Raw genomic sequence first — 17,721 nt, forward strand, 5'->3', positions numbered from 1 at the left:
ACTCACCATAGCATGTAACCTCCCCAATGTCCATAACCCAACCACCCTATCCCTAGCCCCCACACCCCAGCAACCTTCAGTTTGATTAATCGGGAGATTAAGAGAAAAGACCATCAATTTAATAAAGAAAAATACTTCAGCTAAGAGAAAAAAGGTACGAAAGGAAGGTAAAAGGATGGATGGAGCATATGTGTCAAAATCTTAATACTGGAACCCGGGTGATGAGGAGGGAGGGATCGGTTGTACAGTTCTCTACTTTTGAGGATGCTTGACAGTTGTTATAAGAAAACATACACTAAAAGTATAAGAACGAAAATGATTCTAAGCAAGCTGGTGAGTCTGGCCTTAATGAAATGTTTAATTGATGTCTCTGCTGGCTAGCTGGTGGGGTTTAGCTCAATAAAATGATCAAAATTCTCAAAACTGAAAAAAAATGTGTGAACAACACTAGATAGGATGTAAGCTAAATTATCTTCCAGCTTTCAAATCCTATTATGCTTTTACTTCGCAAGCAGGGTTTTGGTTTTCCGCCGGTTTGGGTAATCTCTTTCCAGAAGTTTGGTGCCATTCCGTTCCCTGGATGCTGGTCCGCGTTACTGGATGCAGCAGGACTTGGATGCAGGTGCGCCCCCTGCTGGGCCAGGGTTGCCACCCGGCTGATTTCCCGCAGCGGCTGCAGACAGGAAAGAGGACCCACCAGGTGAGAGGAGGCTACCATGCACTTCCCCTTAGCCCTGGTTTAGACCAAGAGTTGCAAACTCCGGGGCTTTCTAAGGCCTGCAAATAATCACACATGCAGAAGGGAAACCAAGAGAAACCATGAATGGGAAATAGAATAAGAAGCCCAATTTAATGTAAATGGCAACCAGCACTGGTCACTACTGTCTGGGAGACAACAGGAAGTGCTGGAGACTGGGGCAAACTGGAGAGATCCCCTGTCCTGTCTGAAGGGGGCAGTTGCCACTCAGCTCCAGCTTCTTGTCCTGTAGAAATGCAGACTGGTGTGGCTAAATACTGACATTTTATTTTATTTTTTAATTTAATTAATTGATTAATTCATTTATATCTTATTTATTTTTCAGAGAGAGAGAGAGAGCACAAGCAGGGAAGCAGCAGACAGAGGGAGAAGCAGACTTCCTGCTGAGCAGAGATCCCAATGAGGGACTTGATCCCAGGACTCTGGGATCATGACCTGAGCTAAAAGTAGATGCTTAACTGACTGAGCCACCCAGGCTTCCCCGAATACTGACCTTTCAAAGAAGAAATGCTAGAAATCTAGACTGGTTTTTAAAAATTTGAAATATCCCAGCTTTAAAACATGGACAGCAAATTCACATTAAAAGAATGCAGGCCAGGGATGCCTGGGTGGTTCAGTGGGTTAAGCATCTACCTTCAGCTCAGGTCATGATCCCAGGTTCCTGGGATCGAGCCCAGAATTGGGCTCTTTGCTCAGCATGGAATCTGCTTCTCCCTCTCCCTCTGCCTGCTGCTCCCCCTGCTTGTGTTCCCTCTCTCTCTCTCTCTCTCTCTGTCCCTCTGACAAATAAATAAAATCTTAGAAAAAAAGAATGCAGGTCAAACAAAAGATACCTGCAGTCTACACATTTGCACAGACCTGCCACTAGCCCAAAAGACAATTAGTAAATTAGAAAGAAATGCATCTTTCTCAGGACGCTTTCTGCCATCTCTGGAAAACTAATTACCATACAAATCTGTGATGACTAGGGGGTGCCTGGGTGGTGCAGTTGATTAAGCCTCTGGCTCTTGGTATCAGCTCAGGTCGGGATCTCAGGGTTGTGAGATCGAGCCCAGCATTAATTAGGCTCCATGCTCAGCACAGAGTCTGGGATTCTCTCTCTCCCTCTCCGGCTGCCCCTCCCTCTGCTTTCACTCTCTCCCTCTCTTTAAAATAAAATAAAAAATCTTTTAAAAAACCCCCAAATCTACAATGAGTGTCATATCAGGACACCCCCTGGGGCTGTGCGAAATGTCAACGGTAGCCCCATGTTTGCAGCCACCGGTTTTAGAGTCACCCCATGATGCCCGAGCAGAGCTGCAGCCATGATGGGGTCTGTGTTAAGAACAAGGGTAGAGGGCAGGTGTGCAGAGGAGGGCAGTCCGAGCGGGGTCAGGACTACAATTCATGTCCTGTCAGGAAACTGGACTCATACAACCAGCAAAAGAAACGACCGGAGAGAGGAAGAGTGTGCTGTCAGTCATGAACAGCGGGAGCAAACAAATCCCCTTTGGTTCCTGAAGGCGGGGCTAGGTGGAGGTTTCACCGGGGAGAAGAACTGCTGTTTAGGGAAGAGCTTTCTAATAGTACTGAGTGAGAATGTCATGTATGATAGTGAGCCCTCCGTCACTGGTAGTGTGCAAACAAAGGCTCACAATAGTATAGACAGCATTCAGACACCAGACAAAAGGCCAGAAATACAGACCTTCCAATTCCTTCAAACAGTAATTCTAGGTGTTCTCCTTTGCCCCAGGTTGGACTCCATGGGCACAGCCCTGGAATTGGAATCTGCCCTACATCGGATGGGGGAGAGTAGGGAACCCGTACTGGGAGTCTCAGGCTTGCGAACGAGGCTCTTCCGCTGACTGTGGCTTTGCCATGGCACTTGACCTCAGCGAGCCTCAGCACCCTCTCATAGGCAGAGCAAGGGCACTAACGGGAGGTGGGGAGGCCTGAATGGGACCACACGGACGGGGCTTGGGGCCCAGGCCAGGCACGCTGGGAGGGCTCGGTGTGCCCTCAGACCTTGCTTGGCTGCTTCCTGCTTCTGCTTCTCCTCCTCTAGGGCCTTCATCTTGGCGTCGTATTCATCCGCGAGCGCCTTCCACTCCTTGCGGTTGTTGGTGATCCCGTCTAGCATGGGAGTGATCTCCTCGTGGAAACGCGAGAATTCCTGGAAGAGAGCGAGCCTCTGGTGCAGGGGCCCCGCCCCGGGGTCCACTGCAAGGGGGAGGCGAGGCTGAGAACACTGAGGGGCTACCCGTCACCCCATGGTTTGGTGCTGACGCTGTGGGACCTCCAGTCAGCAAAAGCCCAGCTAGCTCTCTCCCGCTGAAAACCCTCCTGGGGCAGCCCCTATCCCTCAGGACGAAGTGCAGACTGCTTCCCACGGCTTCCCAACCCTTCCAGAGCCGCTGCCCTCGCCCCTTCACCACTGTGAACCGTCTGGGTAAGTAGAGTCCTCTGTTAGAAACTCCCAAAGCCTCTCTTCCACGTCTCACTTCGCCCTAACGACTCCCTCTGCCTGTGTCCTCTCCCGGGCTGTGGCCTTGGAGATGGCAGGGACAGTGACACCCTGCTCACTGGGGTGGCCCTGGCCCAGCACAGGGTCTGGGGCCTAAAGACACCAGGAAACACTTGCTGAGAGAAACTGGGGTTTGTGAAGGGGATTATTAAGGCCTCTTAACTCCAAGAATACAAATAATGCCTTTGAGCCCAGCACACTGTAGTTTATGAAGTACTTTCTCTCCTTGGATCCCCAGAAATGCCTGGGAGGGGGGAAACAGGATGCCTCCCTCCTAGATTTTCAGGGAGGAAATCAAGATGGAGGTTGATGGAGTCGATTGGCGCAAGGTGAGAATGGCGAATCCAGGACCCACTGCAGAGTTCCAGACAGAGCCGGCTGTGCTCAGAGCTGCTTGGCTTGGGACCTAGCTCTGCCACAAGCTGTGTGACCGTGGGGAGGCAATCTACAGAGCTCAGCGTCAGCCATAAAGTCAGGAGAGTACAGTAAAGTCAGGACAGCCTGTAAAGTCAGGACCTCACAAGGTTGTGACTGCGCATGTAGGGGGCACTCAGCCTTGCCTACCTGGTTTAGTAATCTTGCCAATGACAGTGGGGAGTACGGTTACGCTGCCCTGTTGCTCTGAGGATCCCAATTAGCCATGGTATAGCAGAGACACACCAGTCCTCCCTAGCACAGCAGAGAGAGCCCTGGACTAGGGATCAAGTGTCCTGGCTCTAGTCCTAGCTGACTCCCATGATGCTGGCCCTGTCATTTCTCAGGTATGGCTTCTGCCTCCTCAGGTTACACACGACCAAAATAAGAATAACAAACGGGAGGTTGATGGTAGCACAAGTCCCACGGAGATGGGAGCAGTGGGTTTTCAGTGGGTTTTCTCTGAGCAAGAGCACAAAGAAATTCCAGCTGTTTCTTTGACAACTGGTCTACCTTAACCTATTACCTTTCCACCAGCTAGGGAAGTTAGGAGGGTCTATATCTGATATGCCTCCCCCTTTCCCATCTGAAGCCACATTTAGTCATCTGTCCCTGTGGTGTTGGGCAACTAGAGTATGTGAAGCTCCAGTCTCTAGCCTGGGTAGGTGATCACTCAGGACTCCATTGGGCTGGACTGAGGACCAAATGCTGGTGCAGATGAGAAAAGCTCTTTGTAAACACCCACCAGTCACTTGCAAAGGGTTTAGGGTTCCTGGTAGTGTTTGGGAATCCCGGGTTTATCAAAGACACCTCGTTGGGCCCAAGAACGCCTACCTTGTAGACCTACCTTGTAGACAAAGGTGCAAACAAAGTCAATGAAGCCAACCTGAAGCTTGGGGAGTTCATCTGCCTTGTTTCTGTCCATCATGGGCTGTCATGGGGGAGAAAGAGTTAACTGTACTGGGCTCCCCCTGGCATGATGCAGTAAAAGGGACCCACCCTGCCTAGGAAGCATTCTTGTACAAGACAAAACCAAAAAACCCAATGCAACCTGAACGCATCAAGTTTCCAGATCTGACTGGCAGTTTGCAGGAAGTACAGGGATAAAGGAACATATTAAATAACACAATGAGGGCGCAGTCAGCCGAGTCCAGACTGTGGGAGACTACATAACAGAAGGCCCACAGTCTTCAACAAATAAGTACATGGCAGATAAAAAGGAAAAAAAAAAAAAAAAAAACAAACCAAAAACCAGGAGAAAACTGCTGTGTATGGAAAGAGACTCAAGAGGCAAAACAGCCAGAAGAAGTGTGGTCCATGACTGGACCCTGATTCGAAAAAAATCAACCTAATTATTTTTCTCGCTCAATCAGGGAAGTGAACAGAGATTGAGGACTAGATGATAATAAAGAATTATGACCGATTTTGTGAGTGTCACACTGGTATTCGGGGTATGCGTGCTCATGTGCGGGCTGTGTGTTTTTCTTATCTCTTAGAGACCCGTACTAACATCTTTATGGAAAAAATGATAACATCTGGAATTTATTTTAAAATATTTCAACCAAGAGATAAGAAAATGCCTGAGGGTGGTGGGTTAGATAAAACAAGAATGGCTGTCACTAGTGGTTGTGGTGGAACCTGGCCAGTGGCTCTCTGTTGTTCGTCCACTAGAGCCTCTATATGTTTAAAATGTGGAAAAGAAAGAAGAGAGATCCAAATCCGTGTCTCCCTGCTATTCAGGTTGGGAGGTCCCTGCTCCCTTGCACTTGGGCTTGCACACCCCTCGCTGCCTGTGCCCTCCCTTGGGCCTCCACGTAGGGGCCCCCACATCCTCAGCATTGCCCAGGCTCTACCTGTCCCCATCTCGATCAATGGCTTTGTCCCCACAATGTCGCACCCTCCTACCCTGCCTCTGCTTCCCAGCCCTGTCCTTGCTCAGGACCTTAGTGAACCTCTCACTGGCCTCCCCGTCTTGGTGACTCTTCTAGCCAAGCCTACTTTCAACACTGGTGGGGCTCAGCTTGCCAAAGTCTTCCAGTCATATGCTCTGTACTAGTACAACAGGTCCTGGGGGCGTGGCCCCCTAGACTGTTGGAACTGGGAGGAAATCTATTTTGGGGTCCCCTTGTCTGCCTTTGTTTAGCCGAGAATTCCCGTCTCTAATAAGTTCACAAGTAATGAGGTTGATGGTAGTCTGGGGACCATACTTTGAGAACCAGTGCATTAGGAAAAGGTCGTCTCTACGGTAAGATCACACATGCCTATGTCGAGGGACGCCTGTCTATCAGGCTGAGATCACACACACCCAACATCAGGCTGATGTGCCCCCCCGTACTCCCCCATTACTCACAATGGGGTTCTGCTGCAGCACCGTACGCTCAAGGTCGCCTTGTTCCCAGAATTCGGCAGCAACCAGCAGAGCTACCTGCAAAAGGCACACACACCCCCGCACCCCCCAAGTCAAGCCCCAGCCCAGATCTTTCTACCTTTGCTCCCACCCTTCCTGGCTTTCCAGCTAGGTAAAAAGTTAACCCCCACCCCTGCCTCGCTGCCCCCTTTGTTGTCATCACAGGAGAGGCACTAAAGTGGTCTTGGTGTCTCAGCAGATGAGACAAAGGTGGGCTGCTTCTGGAGCTGGGAGTCCAAGCCGAATCAGCTGCTGTCACGATGGTGGGACTCCCGCCTCTCAGGTCAGGAGGGCTCCATACCTTACTCTGCACTTCCCAGGGCTTGGTGATGGCTGAGAGATCACATGCGGTCATCATCATGGCCCTGCAGATAAGGACACCATCCATCAGCCCGGAGCTAAGGAAGCTGCAGGGGCTGGTTAATTCCAACTCTCTCTCCTTTCTCTGCACCATGTTGCAAGGAGGGGGGCACTGCTGCTTGCATCTGGAGGTCGGGCTTTGAAGTCAGACGGAGGTTAAAATCCTGCCTCTGTCAGTTGCCAGTTAGTTTGGCATGGGGCAATTAAACCAACCTCTGTAAACCTCAGTTTCCTTATCTGTAATAATAACGGTACTTTCCTCATGAAATGGAGGCAAGATTAAATGAGATAAAGTGTGTAAAAATCTTCGCAGAGGGTCCAGACATAGTACGTGCATGATAAATACTGGCGATAATCGCGAACGTCTTTTGGGTTTTCCTTATGTGACACACACTGTTCTAGGTACTTTGAAACATCGATTTCATTTCAGTCTCAGCACCTCTTCAGAGCACTTCTCTCCTGCCTAGAGGAGACCAGTGTTTCTCAAGCTTTATTTCATCATCCTCCACTTTCCACATCAAACAGCCTCTATACACGTGTTTTCTGTAATCAGTCCACCATGAAATCTTAATACCGTAGACACACTGTGTATGTGTTTGGAGGGCCGCCGGTCACTGTGATACCTAAGGCTTTTGGCTCCATCTCTAGGAACGGCTTTTTGCCCACGGCAGGGAGTAATATCACCCCCATTAAAAATGCACGGAAAAAGAAGGACCACGTCAGTCATTTCCGGAAGCCTTGCATGAAGAAGTAGAAGGAAGAATTGGGGACAGAAGGGATGGAAAGATAAACTCTTACAGCGGTTTCACAATAATAGGAAGAAGGTAAGACAGGTATTATTACCGAGGTAGGTACAGTCCAAGACAGAGAAGGAGGGGACAGGGACAAAGAACTGGAGGGGAGGGGGCGTTGGAGAGGGTGTTTAAGACTTGGGGGCATGGTGGCATGCACGTCCAAGGGGAATCCAGGCCCGTGTGGTGTGGATGTGACCTTCCAAGCTGGGAAATGGAAATTGTATCCGAGAAGCCGTGGAGAGCTATTGAAGGTTGAGGACCCGGGCATGACCTCTTCAGAGCTATGCCGCAGGAAAGCAGTCTGGCAGTACCTGGAGGACGGAGCAGAATGGAGGGGGTGGGAAGGAAGGAGGGGATTGTCCGGGGAGGGCAGCGGGGCCTGACCTGCCGCTGTGTCTGCTGGGCAAGCCACCTGGGTGGGCTCCGCCTGATTTGGTGAGACATGGTGAGGCAGGTGGGCAGGGGCTGGGGAGAGGGCATAGTTGGAGAAGGCTGGGGGTCTTGCTATTTGGATGATTTTACAGTTAACCAGCTGTATCTGGCAAAATTTATATAAGCTGGTCTGGGAAGCCTTCAGAATTACTCAGGAAACAAAGTGGGGGTCACCAGAGGAGAGGGGCTGAGGGAATGAGCAAAAGGCGGGAAGGGGAGTGGGAGAGACAGACTTCTGGTGAGAGGATGAATACCTCAGGAGGGCGAAAGTCACAGCATAGGGAATACAATCAGCGGTATTGTGACAGTGTCAGATGGTGACAGATGGGAGTGACACTTGCAGTGAGCACAGCGAAACCTACACAATTGTCTAATCACAATGTCGTACACCTGAAACCAGTGTAACATTGTGTGTTGACTATACTTCAATAAAGAGTTATTCACGAAAGAGTAACAGGCTGTTACCTCTCAGTAAGTAAACCCTCAGAAATATGTAGGATTCTTTGAGTAAATAGGCTTTCAGAAATGCATATAGTTCTTGCAAAACACCTTCATGCTTTGTAATATAGCTTCAAAACACGTGCCCTCTGTTTCATATCAAGTGTCATAGACCTGTTACCATCAAATAAACTGAGCAAATGGATGTCTGGCCGAGCACACAAGAGTTCCTGTCCCCCGGTTACCCAGCAGTGTCCCCATTTTCAGTCCACAGGTAGGTGCGGCTTCAGGAGAGCCCTGGGTGTTTACTTTCCTTGGCTGGAGAGTTCATGTGAAAATCACTCCCACAGCTGCGGAAACACACCCAGTGTTCTCCAGATAGAGATTGCATGCCTGGGAAAGGGGGAGCAGGGGTGTGAGGACTTCTGGGCGCCAGAAAAGCAAATCCAAAGCCTCGTGCCCTAAAGACAAGGCATCGCATTCACTTCAGCACCCCTTCTTGAGGTGCCGTGGGGCCAAGGTGCTACATGAGGTCTCGGACACCCAGAGAGGCTGGCAGAGAGCTCACAGTCACTAGAGAACAAAGAGCAAAAAGCTATCATCCCAGTATGCTGAGGGAAATGGCAGAAAGAAGTATAAGATTTGAGAGGAAAAAAAAATCCAAAGGTGAAAACAACTAGCTCAGCTCAGGGCATGCAAGAGATGGCAGTGGAACGGGTCCCTGAGGGGTGCCTAGGAGTTCTCTCAGAAACTGTAGAGTAAGCACGGGGCGCCTGGGTGGCTCAGTGGGTTAAGCCGCTGCCTTCGGCTCAGGTCATGATCTCAGAGTCCTGGGATCGAGCCCCGCATCGGGCTCTCTGCTCAGCAGGGAGCCTGCTTCCTCCTCTCTCTTTGCCTGCCTCTCTGCCTGCTTGTGACCTCTCTGTCAAATAAATAAATAAAATCTTTAAAAAAAAAAAAAAAAAGAAACTGTAGAGTAAGCAGAGATGCAGTGGAGAGTACATAGGATTGCTACAGGGTAGAGGGTTGTCCAGGAGGGGACTGCAGGGAGCCTCCGTTTATCCCCCCTGTACCCATATGCAGACGCCGGGAAGGGGCAGGTTCACAGGTCCCTGCTCTCAGAGAGCTGACACACACGTTGGGGAGTCATGCATTTACCACACTAATGGATGTGAACATGTAAACAAAGGCTCTGAAGGAAAGGAATTCGATTCTAGGAGAACAGGTCTGAACCGACAGGGAGGGCTCCCTCACGGAAGTGACCGTGGGCTGAGGTCTGGAGACCGTGGAGCTGTCCATTTGGTAAAGAAGTGGCGGGACACATTCCCGGCAGAGAGAACCTGCAGCGCAAAGGTCCTGGTGGAAGGAAATCTGGCACATTCAAAGAGCTGAAAGGTGGGAGAAGCTCAGGAAGCAGCAGGAAAGGGAGGAAGACGAGGCCTAGAAGACAGCCAGGGCAGGCCCTCGGAGCCTGGGCCGTTCATGCCAAGAACAACAGGAAAAGCCGCTGAAGGAGAGTTTGAACAGAAGCGTGAAGCAATCAGATTTGCATTTTACGGGGTCACTGTGGCTTTCATGTGGAGGGGACAGGAACACCAGCAGGGAGACGTGCCAGGAAGCCATTGCAGGACCGGGACAAGTGTCCAGAAAAACAAAGCATTTAAGAAGTAAACTCAACAGGGCGTGGGAATATGCAAAGTCAGGAAGCAGGGGGGTTGGTGACATGAGGGAAGGCAAACGACCACGGGCTTAACAGGCAGAAGAGAGCCAAAGTCATGAAGACTTTGTATGTGGGGACATATGAACCTTAGCCTCTGGGTCAGCAAGAGGCATCAAGAGGAGGAGGGCATGGAATGAATGGAGAACAATCTGTATAAAATGCCGCGCCGGTGGGTGCCTGAGTGGTTCCGTCAGTTAAGCATTTGCCTTCGGCTCAGGTCATGATCCCAGAGTCTCCCTTTCCTCCCTGCTCCTGCTCTCTCTTACTATCTGTCTCTCTCTGCAATACATAAAATCTTTTTTTTTAAAAATGCCATGCAGGGCTTTGGAATCAGCAACTAGATCTCTGCTCTTTTCTTTACTTGCCGTGTTCGGGCAAGTGACTTCATGTCTTTGAGGCTTTGTCTGTTGCTTTGTAAAAGGAGATAATCCTATTAGATTGCATCATGAAATTCTGACTTTGTGCGTCAAAAACAGTCAAAAGCAATTTCATATGGTTTGATGTAATATATGCCTCCTAAGGGCAACTGTGCCCATCACATAAGATAATCGTGTGAGTGCACACATTGTCCTCATCTTCTTCTTCTTCTTTCTTTTTTTTTTTTTTAGATTTTATTTATTTGATAGACAGAGAGAGCAAGATCACAAGCAGGGGGAGTGGGAGACAGAAAGCAGGATTCCTGCCAAGCAGGGAGCCCAATGTGGGGCTCGATTCCAGGACCCTGGGATCATGACTTGAGCCGAAGGCAGAAGCTTAACAACTGAGCCACCCAGGTGCTCCCGTCCTCATCTTTATCATCAGCTTCATCTCATTAGCCACAGTCACCCAGGTGCAAAGGGCTGGCAGATGGAAGCAAGCTGATCTGCTCACCCAACCCATCGTCAAGACAAATGTCTCTTCTGCAAGGCTGTGTGGCTCAGTGGCACTTCTCCCTGACCCTCTGGCTGGCCTCTGAAAGCACCCCAGACAACCAGGCCAGGCATTCAGACTCTCCCGGAACTGCACCTGGCCGGGAAGGTGCGGCTTGCACGGCAAGGCCTCAGGAAGCCTGAAAAAGCTGTGGGTGTGCAGGAGAGGGGGAAGGAGAAGGTTTCCGGTTCTGATGCTCCTGTTAAGGCCCGTGGGACACTAGGTAAGTCACATTGTCTCTCCCCGTCCTCACTCTCTCATTGGCAAAACACTAGACCTGGGGCTGGCATACTTTCTCTATAAAGGGACAGATAGTAAATAATTTCGGTTTTGTGGACAATGTGGGTTCTATTTCAACTCCTTGACTCTGGCATCATGATGTGAAAGCAGCCAGGGTGGTAAGGAAAAGCAGTGCGACTAGGGCACGGGGTACTTCTAGGGGCCTGTGAAAATGTTTAAATTTTAATTTCTTTTCAAGTCAGAGGAAAAAAAAACAATATAATAATGATGAAGATGGAAGAGTGAATTCAGCCCACATTGTATTTGTCTTTATACCAGCATACAGTCATAAAATACCATTTTTAATAATTTTATTTTAATGGAGGAAGACGCCTCAGAGGCAAAACTGCCTAGGGGCCATCAAAGTTATAATGTGACCCTCTGCAGAAAAAATATTTATGAGTACCGAAATGTGAACTTCCTACATTTTTTATTTTGTCAGGAAATCTTCTTTTGATTTCCACCCCTCCCCCAACCCTTTCAAAGTGTAAAGGCATTTCACTCATGAGTGGTACAAAAATGGGTGGCAGGCTTTACCCCCCAGTGCTAGACGATCCCAAAGCCCTTCCTAGTCATAGTCTGGTCAGACTGTGAGGAGTGAAACCAGAAATTAAGTGGAGCTGTAAAGGGTTTCATGAAGAATGGGCAGGCACACCCTCCATCCAGAGTAACTTTCACACCTCAGCCCAAAATCAACATACAGAAGTAGTGTCCGCTAAGAACTAGCTATGCAGCTAGGAAAGACCAGTAGGTTTAGGATGTGTCAAGGGGTTAAGTATGGACCTCAGACTAGAGGGGGCTCGCTGCCAGGAGCCCTACAAGGTCATCAAAGCATGGGGGGAGGGGGAGTGTTGAGTGTTTTCCTCACAACAACCAATTCTGACACCAACTTCGTGTCCTACGATTCAATTCTGACATGAACTGTCAGACTCCACAGGTTGAAGGGCTTAGTCCCCACAAGACCGTCCTCACTTCAGAGGTCAGTCATGAATACCAAGTCCTCGGGTTGCCCACACTATTGTCCAGCTTGGCTACAAAGTCGGGAGTTCCACAAACATCGCCTTCGGGTTCAAAAATTTGCTGGGACAAGTTCACAGCACTCAGGGAAACTTTCTACTTAACATTCACCAGTTTACTATAAAGGATACACTTCAGGAGTAGCCAATGGAAAAGAGACGCTGGAGAAGGTGTGGGGTGGGGGTGGGGCGCATGCAGAGTTTCCACGCCCTCGTCAGACATGTCACCCTCCCAGCACCTCCATGTGTTCACCAACTGGGTAGTTCTTCGCACTCTGTTGTTTAGAGGTTTCTCTGGAGGTTTTTATCATGTAAGCATGATTGATTAAATCATTGGCCATGGGTGACTAACTCAGTTTCCAGGCCCTCTGTTCTGCACAGAGATTGGGGGGTGGGGCTGAGAGTTCCAAGCTTCTAATCATGGCTTGATCTTCCCGATGATCAGCCTCCATCTTGAAGCCCTCCAGGAGCCCACCCAGAGTCACCTCATTAGAACAAAAGACACTCCTATCAGAGTGTCTACGGCTCAGAACATTCCAAGGGTTTTAGAGCTCTGTGTCTGGGAACTTATCTGCAACCAAATATGCCCAAATATGAAATGATATAACTAAAGTTTTTTTCTTTGACCATAGGCCTCCAAGTACTGAAAACTTGAGGGCATTTATTATTATTACACAGTTAACCAACACAACAGAAATCGATTACCTGTTTTTAGAAATAATTATTAAATGCTCAAAGTAAATTTTTTTTTTGGAAATTTATCTCTTAATGAGACAGTATGGATCTTATTTAAAAAATCGGTTAATGGTATATGTCTTTGGTGGGATATTATGCTCTCGATAATTTGCTACAGAACATAATGAAATACATTTTTTCTATTAAAGATCATTAAAAAAAAATCGGTTAATGGGTACCTGGGTGGCTCAGTCAGTTAAGCATCTGCCTTCGGCTCAGGTCATGATCCCAGGGTCCTGGGATGCAGCCCTAATCGGGGGAGCCTGCTCTTCCCTTTCCCTCTGCCTGCTGCTCCCCTTGCTTGTGCTCTCTCTCTGCCTGTCAGATAAATAAATAAAATCTTAAAATGAGTTAATGAATGAATAGTTCTTATTGCTGATTTAAGATAGGGTTTAGCATGTGTTTTATGCCAGTTTTTTTCTTTTTACAGATGCAAGTAATTAGAAGCCTTGGAAATGGTAGTTTTGTTACAGCGATGTCACTCAATTCGTTCAATTCTTCCAAATCATCTGTTAAAAAGTATACTGTGATCATTCTTCTGAATGATTTATCAGCTGACAATTCCATTAGGTTCTCCTTCACTTTTGTTTAAAGCAAACCTTAGAATCACTCACTTCCTCAATTTCTGGGAAGTATGCCATAAAGATTTCGCCAAGGCTTCTAACATGACTATTAATTATACCCTGGACACTTTCTCTGTGGCATTCTGGTTAAGCCAAGATACTCAGAGTGGGTGAGGTCAATTAAAGCATTATTAATTTAAATTTATCTTCCAGTGTTGTATTTCTTATAAAGCACTTTCATCCTCAAACAAGTTTCAACTCTTTTCATCAAACCTTTGTAAGCTGCAGAGTTGATGCACTAACTTTACGGAAATGTTTGCCATATAATGTGATTGGAAATGCCTATCTGTTACTGTCCAGTAAAGCAAGCAGATCAGACATGTTTTTTCAGAGAGAATCCGATTTCATTTTCCAATTCAAGGAAGCCTGTTAGAATGCATCCCAGTGTCATCCATCTTGTTTTTTATTCTTAATTCTAAGAAAGGTAGATAGTCTGGCATGTAGGTAGAACAGATACATGATAGACAGATGACAGGTGATAGATGACAGAAAGTGGCACAGATTAACTGAGTGCTGCTATCATCAGTACTTACTCTGATACCCTTCTGCCCTGATATCGGGGGGCATCCCTGGACAGTGGTACGTTCTCTAAAGGAAGTAAGATTGTTAAATAAAAAATGCCTTAGCTACTGCTGCCCCAGTGCACAATCCAGGACAGTATTCTCTTTCTCTAATGCCTTGTTATGCGTTATATATAGAGAGAGAAAGAGAGACAGAGACAGAGAAGGCCCAAGTAAGACTATTTTGTAAGGAGGGAGAAAAGCAAGGGGACTGGCAATGCTTCAACTCCTGTGCTTTCTCAGGAAAATATTAAGAAAGAGAAAACTGACTCCCTTGAGGGCCTCGGTGCCCATGTAGTTCTCAGAAGGCTTTTGGCTGGGAGTAGGGGTGGGTGGGGTCTGTGTACCTCGTTTAAAGACTTCCTGTTAAAACTCCCTTGGCTTTGGCAGTAAAGTCCTATCTCTGGCCTCTTTTCTTTTCTTTTCTTTTTAAAAGATTTTATTTATTTTTTTGTCAGAGAGAGAGAGAGCACAAATACACAGAGTGGCAGGCAGAGGCAGAGAGAGAAGCAGGCTTCCTGCTGAGCAAGGAGCCCGATGTGGGACTTGATCCCAGGACCCTAGTATCATGACCCAGACCAAAGGCAGTCCCTTAACTGACTGAGCCACCCAGGCATCCCTCTTTTCTCTCTCTCTCTCTCTTTTTTTTTTTTTTTTTAAGATTTTATTTATTTGACAGAGAGAGAGATCACAAGTAGGCAGAAAGAGAGAGAGAAGAGAAAGCAGGCTCCAGGAAGCCGAGCTGAGAGCCCTATGCAGAACTTGATCCCAGGACCCTGAGATCATGACCTGAGCCGAAGGCAGAGGCTTAACCCACTGAGCCACCCAGGTGCCCTTCTCTTTTTTAATTAAACACTGTATCTGGGTAATCCTCCCTGTTATTCTCTGTACAGCCTGCCTCACATCCCTCTATGTGTGAAAGTACTGTGACGTCATTGATCCGTTTCCCCACCATGGGTGGATATTTGTTTTCAGTCTTTTTGGCGATTACAAACAAGGCTGCGACCAGCCAGGGACACAGCCGTACCTCATTGGCACACGTGGGGGACAGCAGCGGGAGGGCGAGTCCTGCACGTGGGACTGCTGGGTCAGAGGGCGGGCATTTACACCACCATCCATGGAGGCTCAGCAGCGATGTCTGTTGACCTTCCCACCGCAGTGAGCGGGTTCCCGGCTGCCCCTCACTCTGCCCAGTGCGGTGTGCTTGCAAACGTTTTCACCGTGGCTGAGAAGAAGGGTGAAAACATTCTATCGTGCCGTGGTTTTATTATGCGTTGCTGCTCGTGAGTCTGGTCACCGTCTTTTTGTATGTTTGCTCCCCTCTGAAATCCCTTTTCTGGGAAATGTCTGGGGAAAAGGAGGGTTTTGCCCATTTTTCCATTCGATAAGTCTTTTTTTTTTTTTAAATTGTATTAATGCCTTATTTACTAAGGAAATGGGCTCTTCTGTCAGAAGTTCTGTTGGATACATTTCCTAGTTTATCACCTGCTTTCTGACTTCAGCTATGCCTTCTTATGTGTGGTGTGCAGAAATCCCCAATTTTTATCTAGTTAAATTTGTCAATCTATTTATGATTTCTGAATTTTATGTCACACTTAGAAAAGCTCATCTGAAATTACTCCTTTTAATTCTACCATGACTTTTCCCTCTCTTCCTTTTTTTTTTTTTTTTTTTTTTTTGGTTTGTTTTCTCATTATTTTAAGATCTTGATCCATCTGGAACTTATTTTGCTACAGGAGTGAGATAGCGATCCGGCTTTGTGATCCCCTATGGTATCATACAAAATATAACTGGTCTTTGTTTCTGGTTCCTGGAACGAAGCTTCTCAAACCCTTGGAATTTCCTGAGGGATAGGAGTGTCCTTTGTAGAAAGCCCACTGTGGATTTAGGCTAATGACCATGATTTCGTGTGGGGTCCCTAGAAAGACTCAAGGCGGGTTTGGACACCAGAACTTCTGAGCAGATAGAGGGCTGGAAACTTCTGCCCTACCTGTCACCCTCTGTGGAAGGGTCGGGGTGAGAGGGAACTGTAGAGGGAGCTCGGCAGAACTCACACAATGGCGATCTGATGAGCTTCCAGGTTGGTGAAGCACCTACTGGCAGGGAGGGCGGAGCACCCCGGTTCCACAGGGACGGACGTTCCCGTGCTAGCGACCCTTCTGACCCTCACTCTACGTATCTCTTCATCTGGCTGTTCTTCTGCAGCCTTTACAATAAACTGGTAGATATTAGAACATGTTTCTCTGAGTTCTGTGAGCTGCTCTAGCAAATTAAGAGAACCCAAAGGTGGGGTCCTGGGAACCTCCAATTTATAGCCAGGGGGTCAGAAGCAGAAGTAGCAACTTGACTTGCATTTGGTGTCTGCAGAGGGGCCGTCTTGTGGGACCAGCCCTTCACCCGTGGGTTCTAGTGATATTTCCACATAGACAGGGTCAGAATGGGGTTAAATTTGTAGGACACCCAGTCTGGGTCCACCAAGAAATGGAGGGGAAAAAAAATCAGGCTACCTTACAGTCCCAATGTCATTTATGAACTTAACCCTTTCTTCGTTTGTATAAAATCCACTTTTTCGAAAAGTTTTATTTATTCAGGCAAACTCTATACCCCATGGGGGGCCAACACACAACCCTGAGATTGAGAGTCATGTGCTCTTCTGACTGAGCCAGCCAGGCACCTATAAAATCCACTTTTAACACAGGCATAGCCTTTCAAGTCTGCCCCATGGACCTGTCCCACTCATGTCTAGGACCGAACTGCCTTTTGTTCTGCTTCTTCCTACCATTACTCTTGTATTTCAGAATTTTCTGGCTGTTTTTGCTTCTCATAAGAATTTTGACATTGCTTCCTAATGATCCTCAACATAAAGTCAATATTTTCCTTGGAATCACCTTACAGTAATATTTATTAGGGAGAATAGATGACATTTAATATTAAGTGTCCCTACCCAAGAACAGGGTGTGCTTCCCACTTGTTTAATTTTCTGCTGCACCATTTTGAAATGTCCAGTCAGGCAGCGTCTGGTGCTCCTGGGAGCAGCCATAGCCTGAGGGTGCCCCGTTGCTCAGTGGGGGCAGGTCACACAGCTCCTCAGGATCAGGGGATCTGCCTGACTGGACGACTGCAAGTGAGAAAAGGGCAGCGTGCCATTTTCCTCTCTTCTCTGAGCCTGTCCCAGTAGCCACCTCTTCTCTGTTGCCGTGACTTGCAACATTTGTGATTTAATCAAGCCTCCTCTTCACAGAAGCATCTGGAGATAAAACCTGATAACTGCCTTGGGAAGGAGGTCAAGTCTTATCTTCCCTGACCATAGATACTTAGGACTCAGCACAGGGGAATCAGGGGACCCTTTGGCTTGGGCCACCTAGTCACCAAAGGCCTCAAATGTACACGTCTCACCCTGTCATCATTTGAGGTGAGTCACAGAGGCACAGTGAGACAACTAAAAGAAGATAGTCTTTAAAAACTTAATTGTGAGTTCCATTACCACACCTCATGCCAGCCAGGCACTCTAAATTTAATATAAATCACGTACCTGATTTGTGATTAGCAGCGCTATATTGTAGGACATTGACATCTATAAAGGAATGCTTAAAAAAAATTAAGCCCACATATTTTGAATGACACATAGATATCACTCAAATAATAATTGGTATAATGCTTTGTGTTTCATCAAAACCTTTAAAGTCCTATCACTTTACCACCCAAATTCTGAATCTTATGATAGAAATACTTCAAGTATTGTGCATTTTATATACAGAGAAATAAAACAATAAT

At 47.6% G+C, this 17,721-nt stretch overlaps 1 protein-coding gene across 2 annotated transcripts in view; it reads right to left on the minus strand.

Moving 5' to 3' along the window:
• The window catches only part of PDE6A (phosphodiesterase 6A), a 46,777-nt gene continuing 29,056 nt past the window's right edge, over nt 1-17,721 (minus strand). For both annotated transcript variants that reach the window (XM_047731480.1, XM_047731482.1), the window contains 5 exons: nt 6,383-6,446; nt 6,025-6,099; nt 4,522-4,605; nt 2,762-2,909; nt 1-673 (listed from right to left, as the gene is read on the minus strand). In XM_047731480.1, the coding sequence (XP_047587436.1) occupies nt 594-673; nt 2,762-2,909; nt 4,522-4,605; nt 6,025-6,099; nt 6,383-6,446 (451 nt within the window). In that variant the 3' untranslated portion in view covers nt 1-593. The remainder of the gene's footprint in view (nt 674-2,761; nt 2,910-4,521; nt 4,606-6,024; nt 6,100-6,382; nt 6,447-17,721) is intronic.

Source organism: Lutra lutra, chromosome 5 (genome assembly GCF_902655055.1).
Source record: "Lutra lutra chromosome 5, mLutLut1.2, whole genome shotgun sequence".
NCBI classification, from domain to species: domain Eukaryota; kingdom Metazoa; phylum Chordata; class Mammalia; order Carnivora; family Mustelidae; genus Lutra; species Lutra lutra.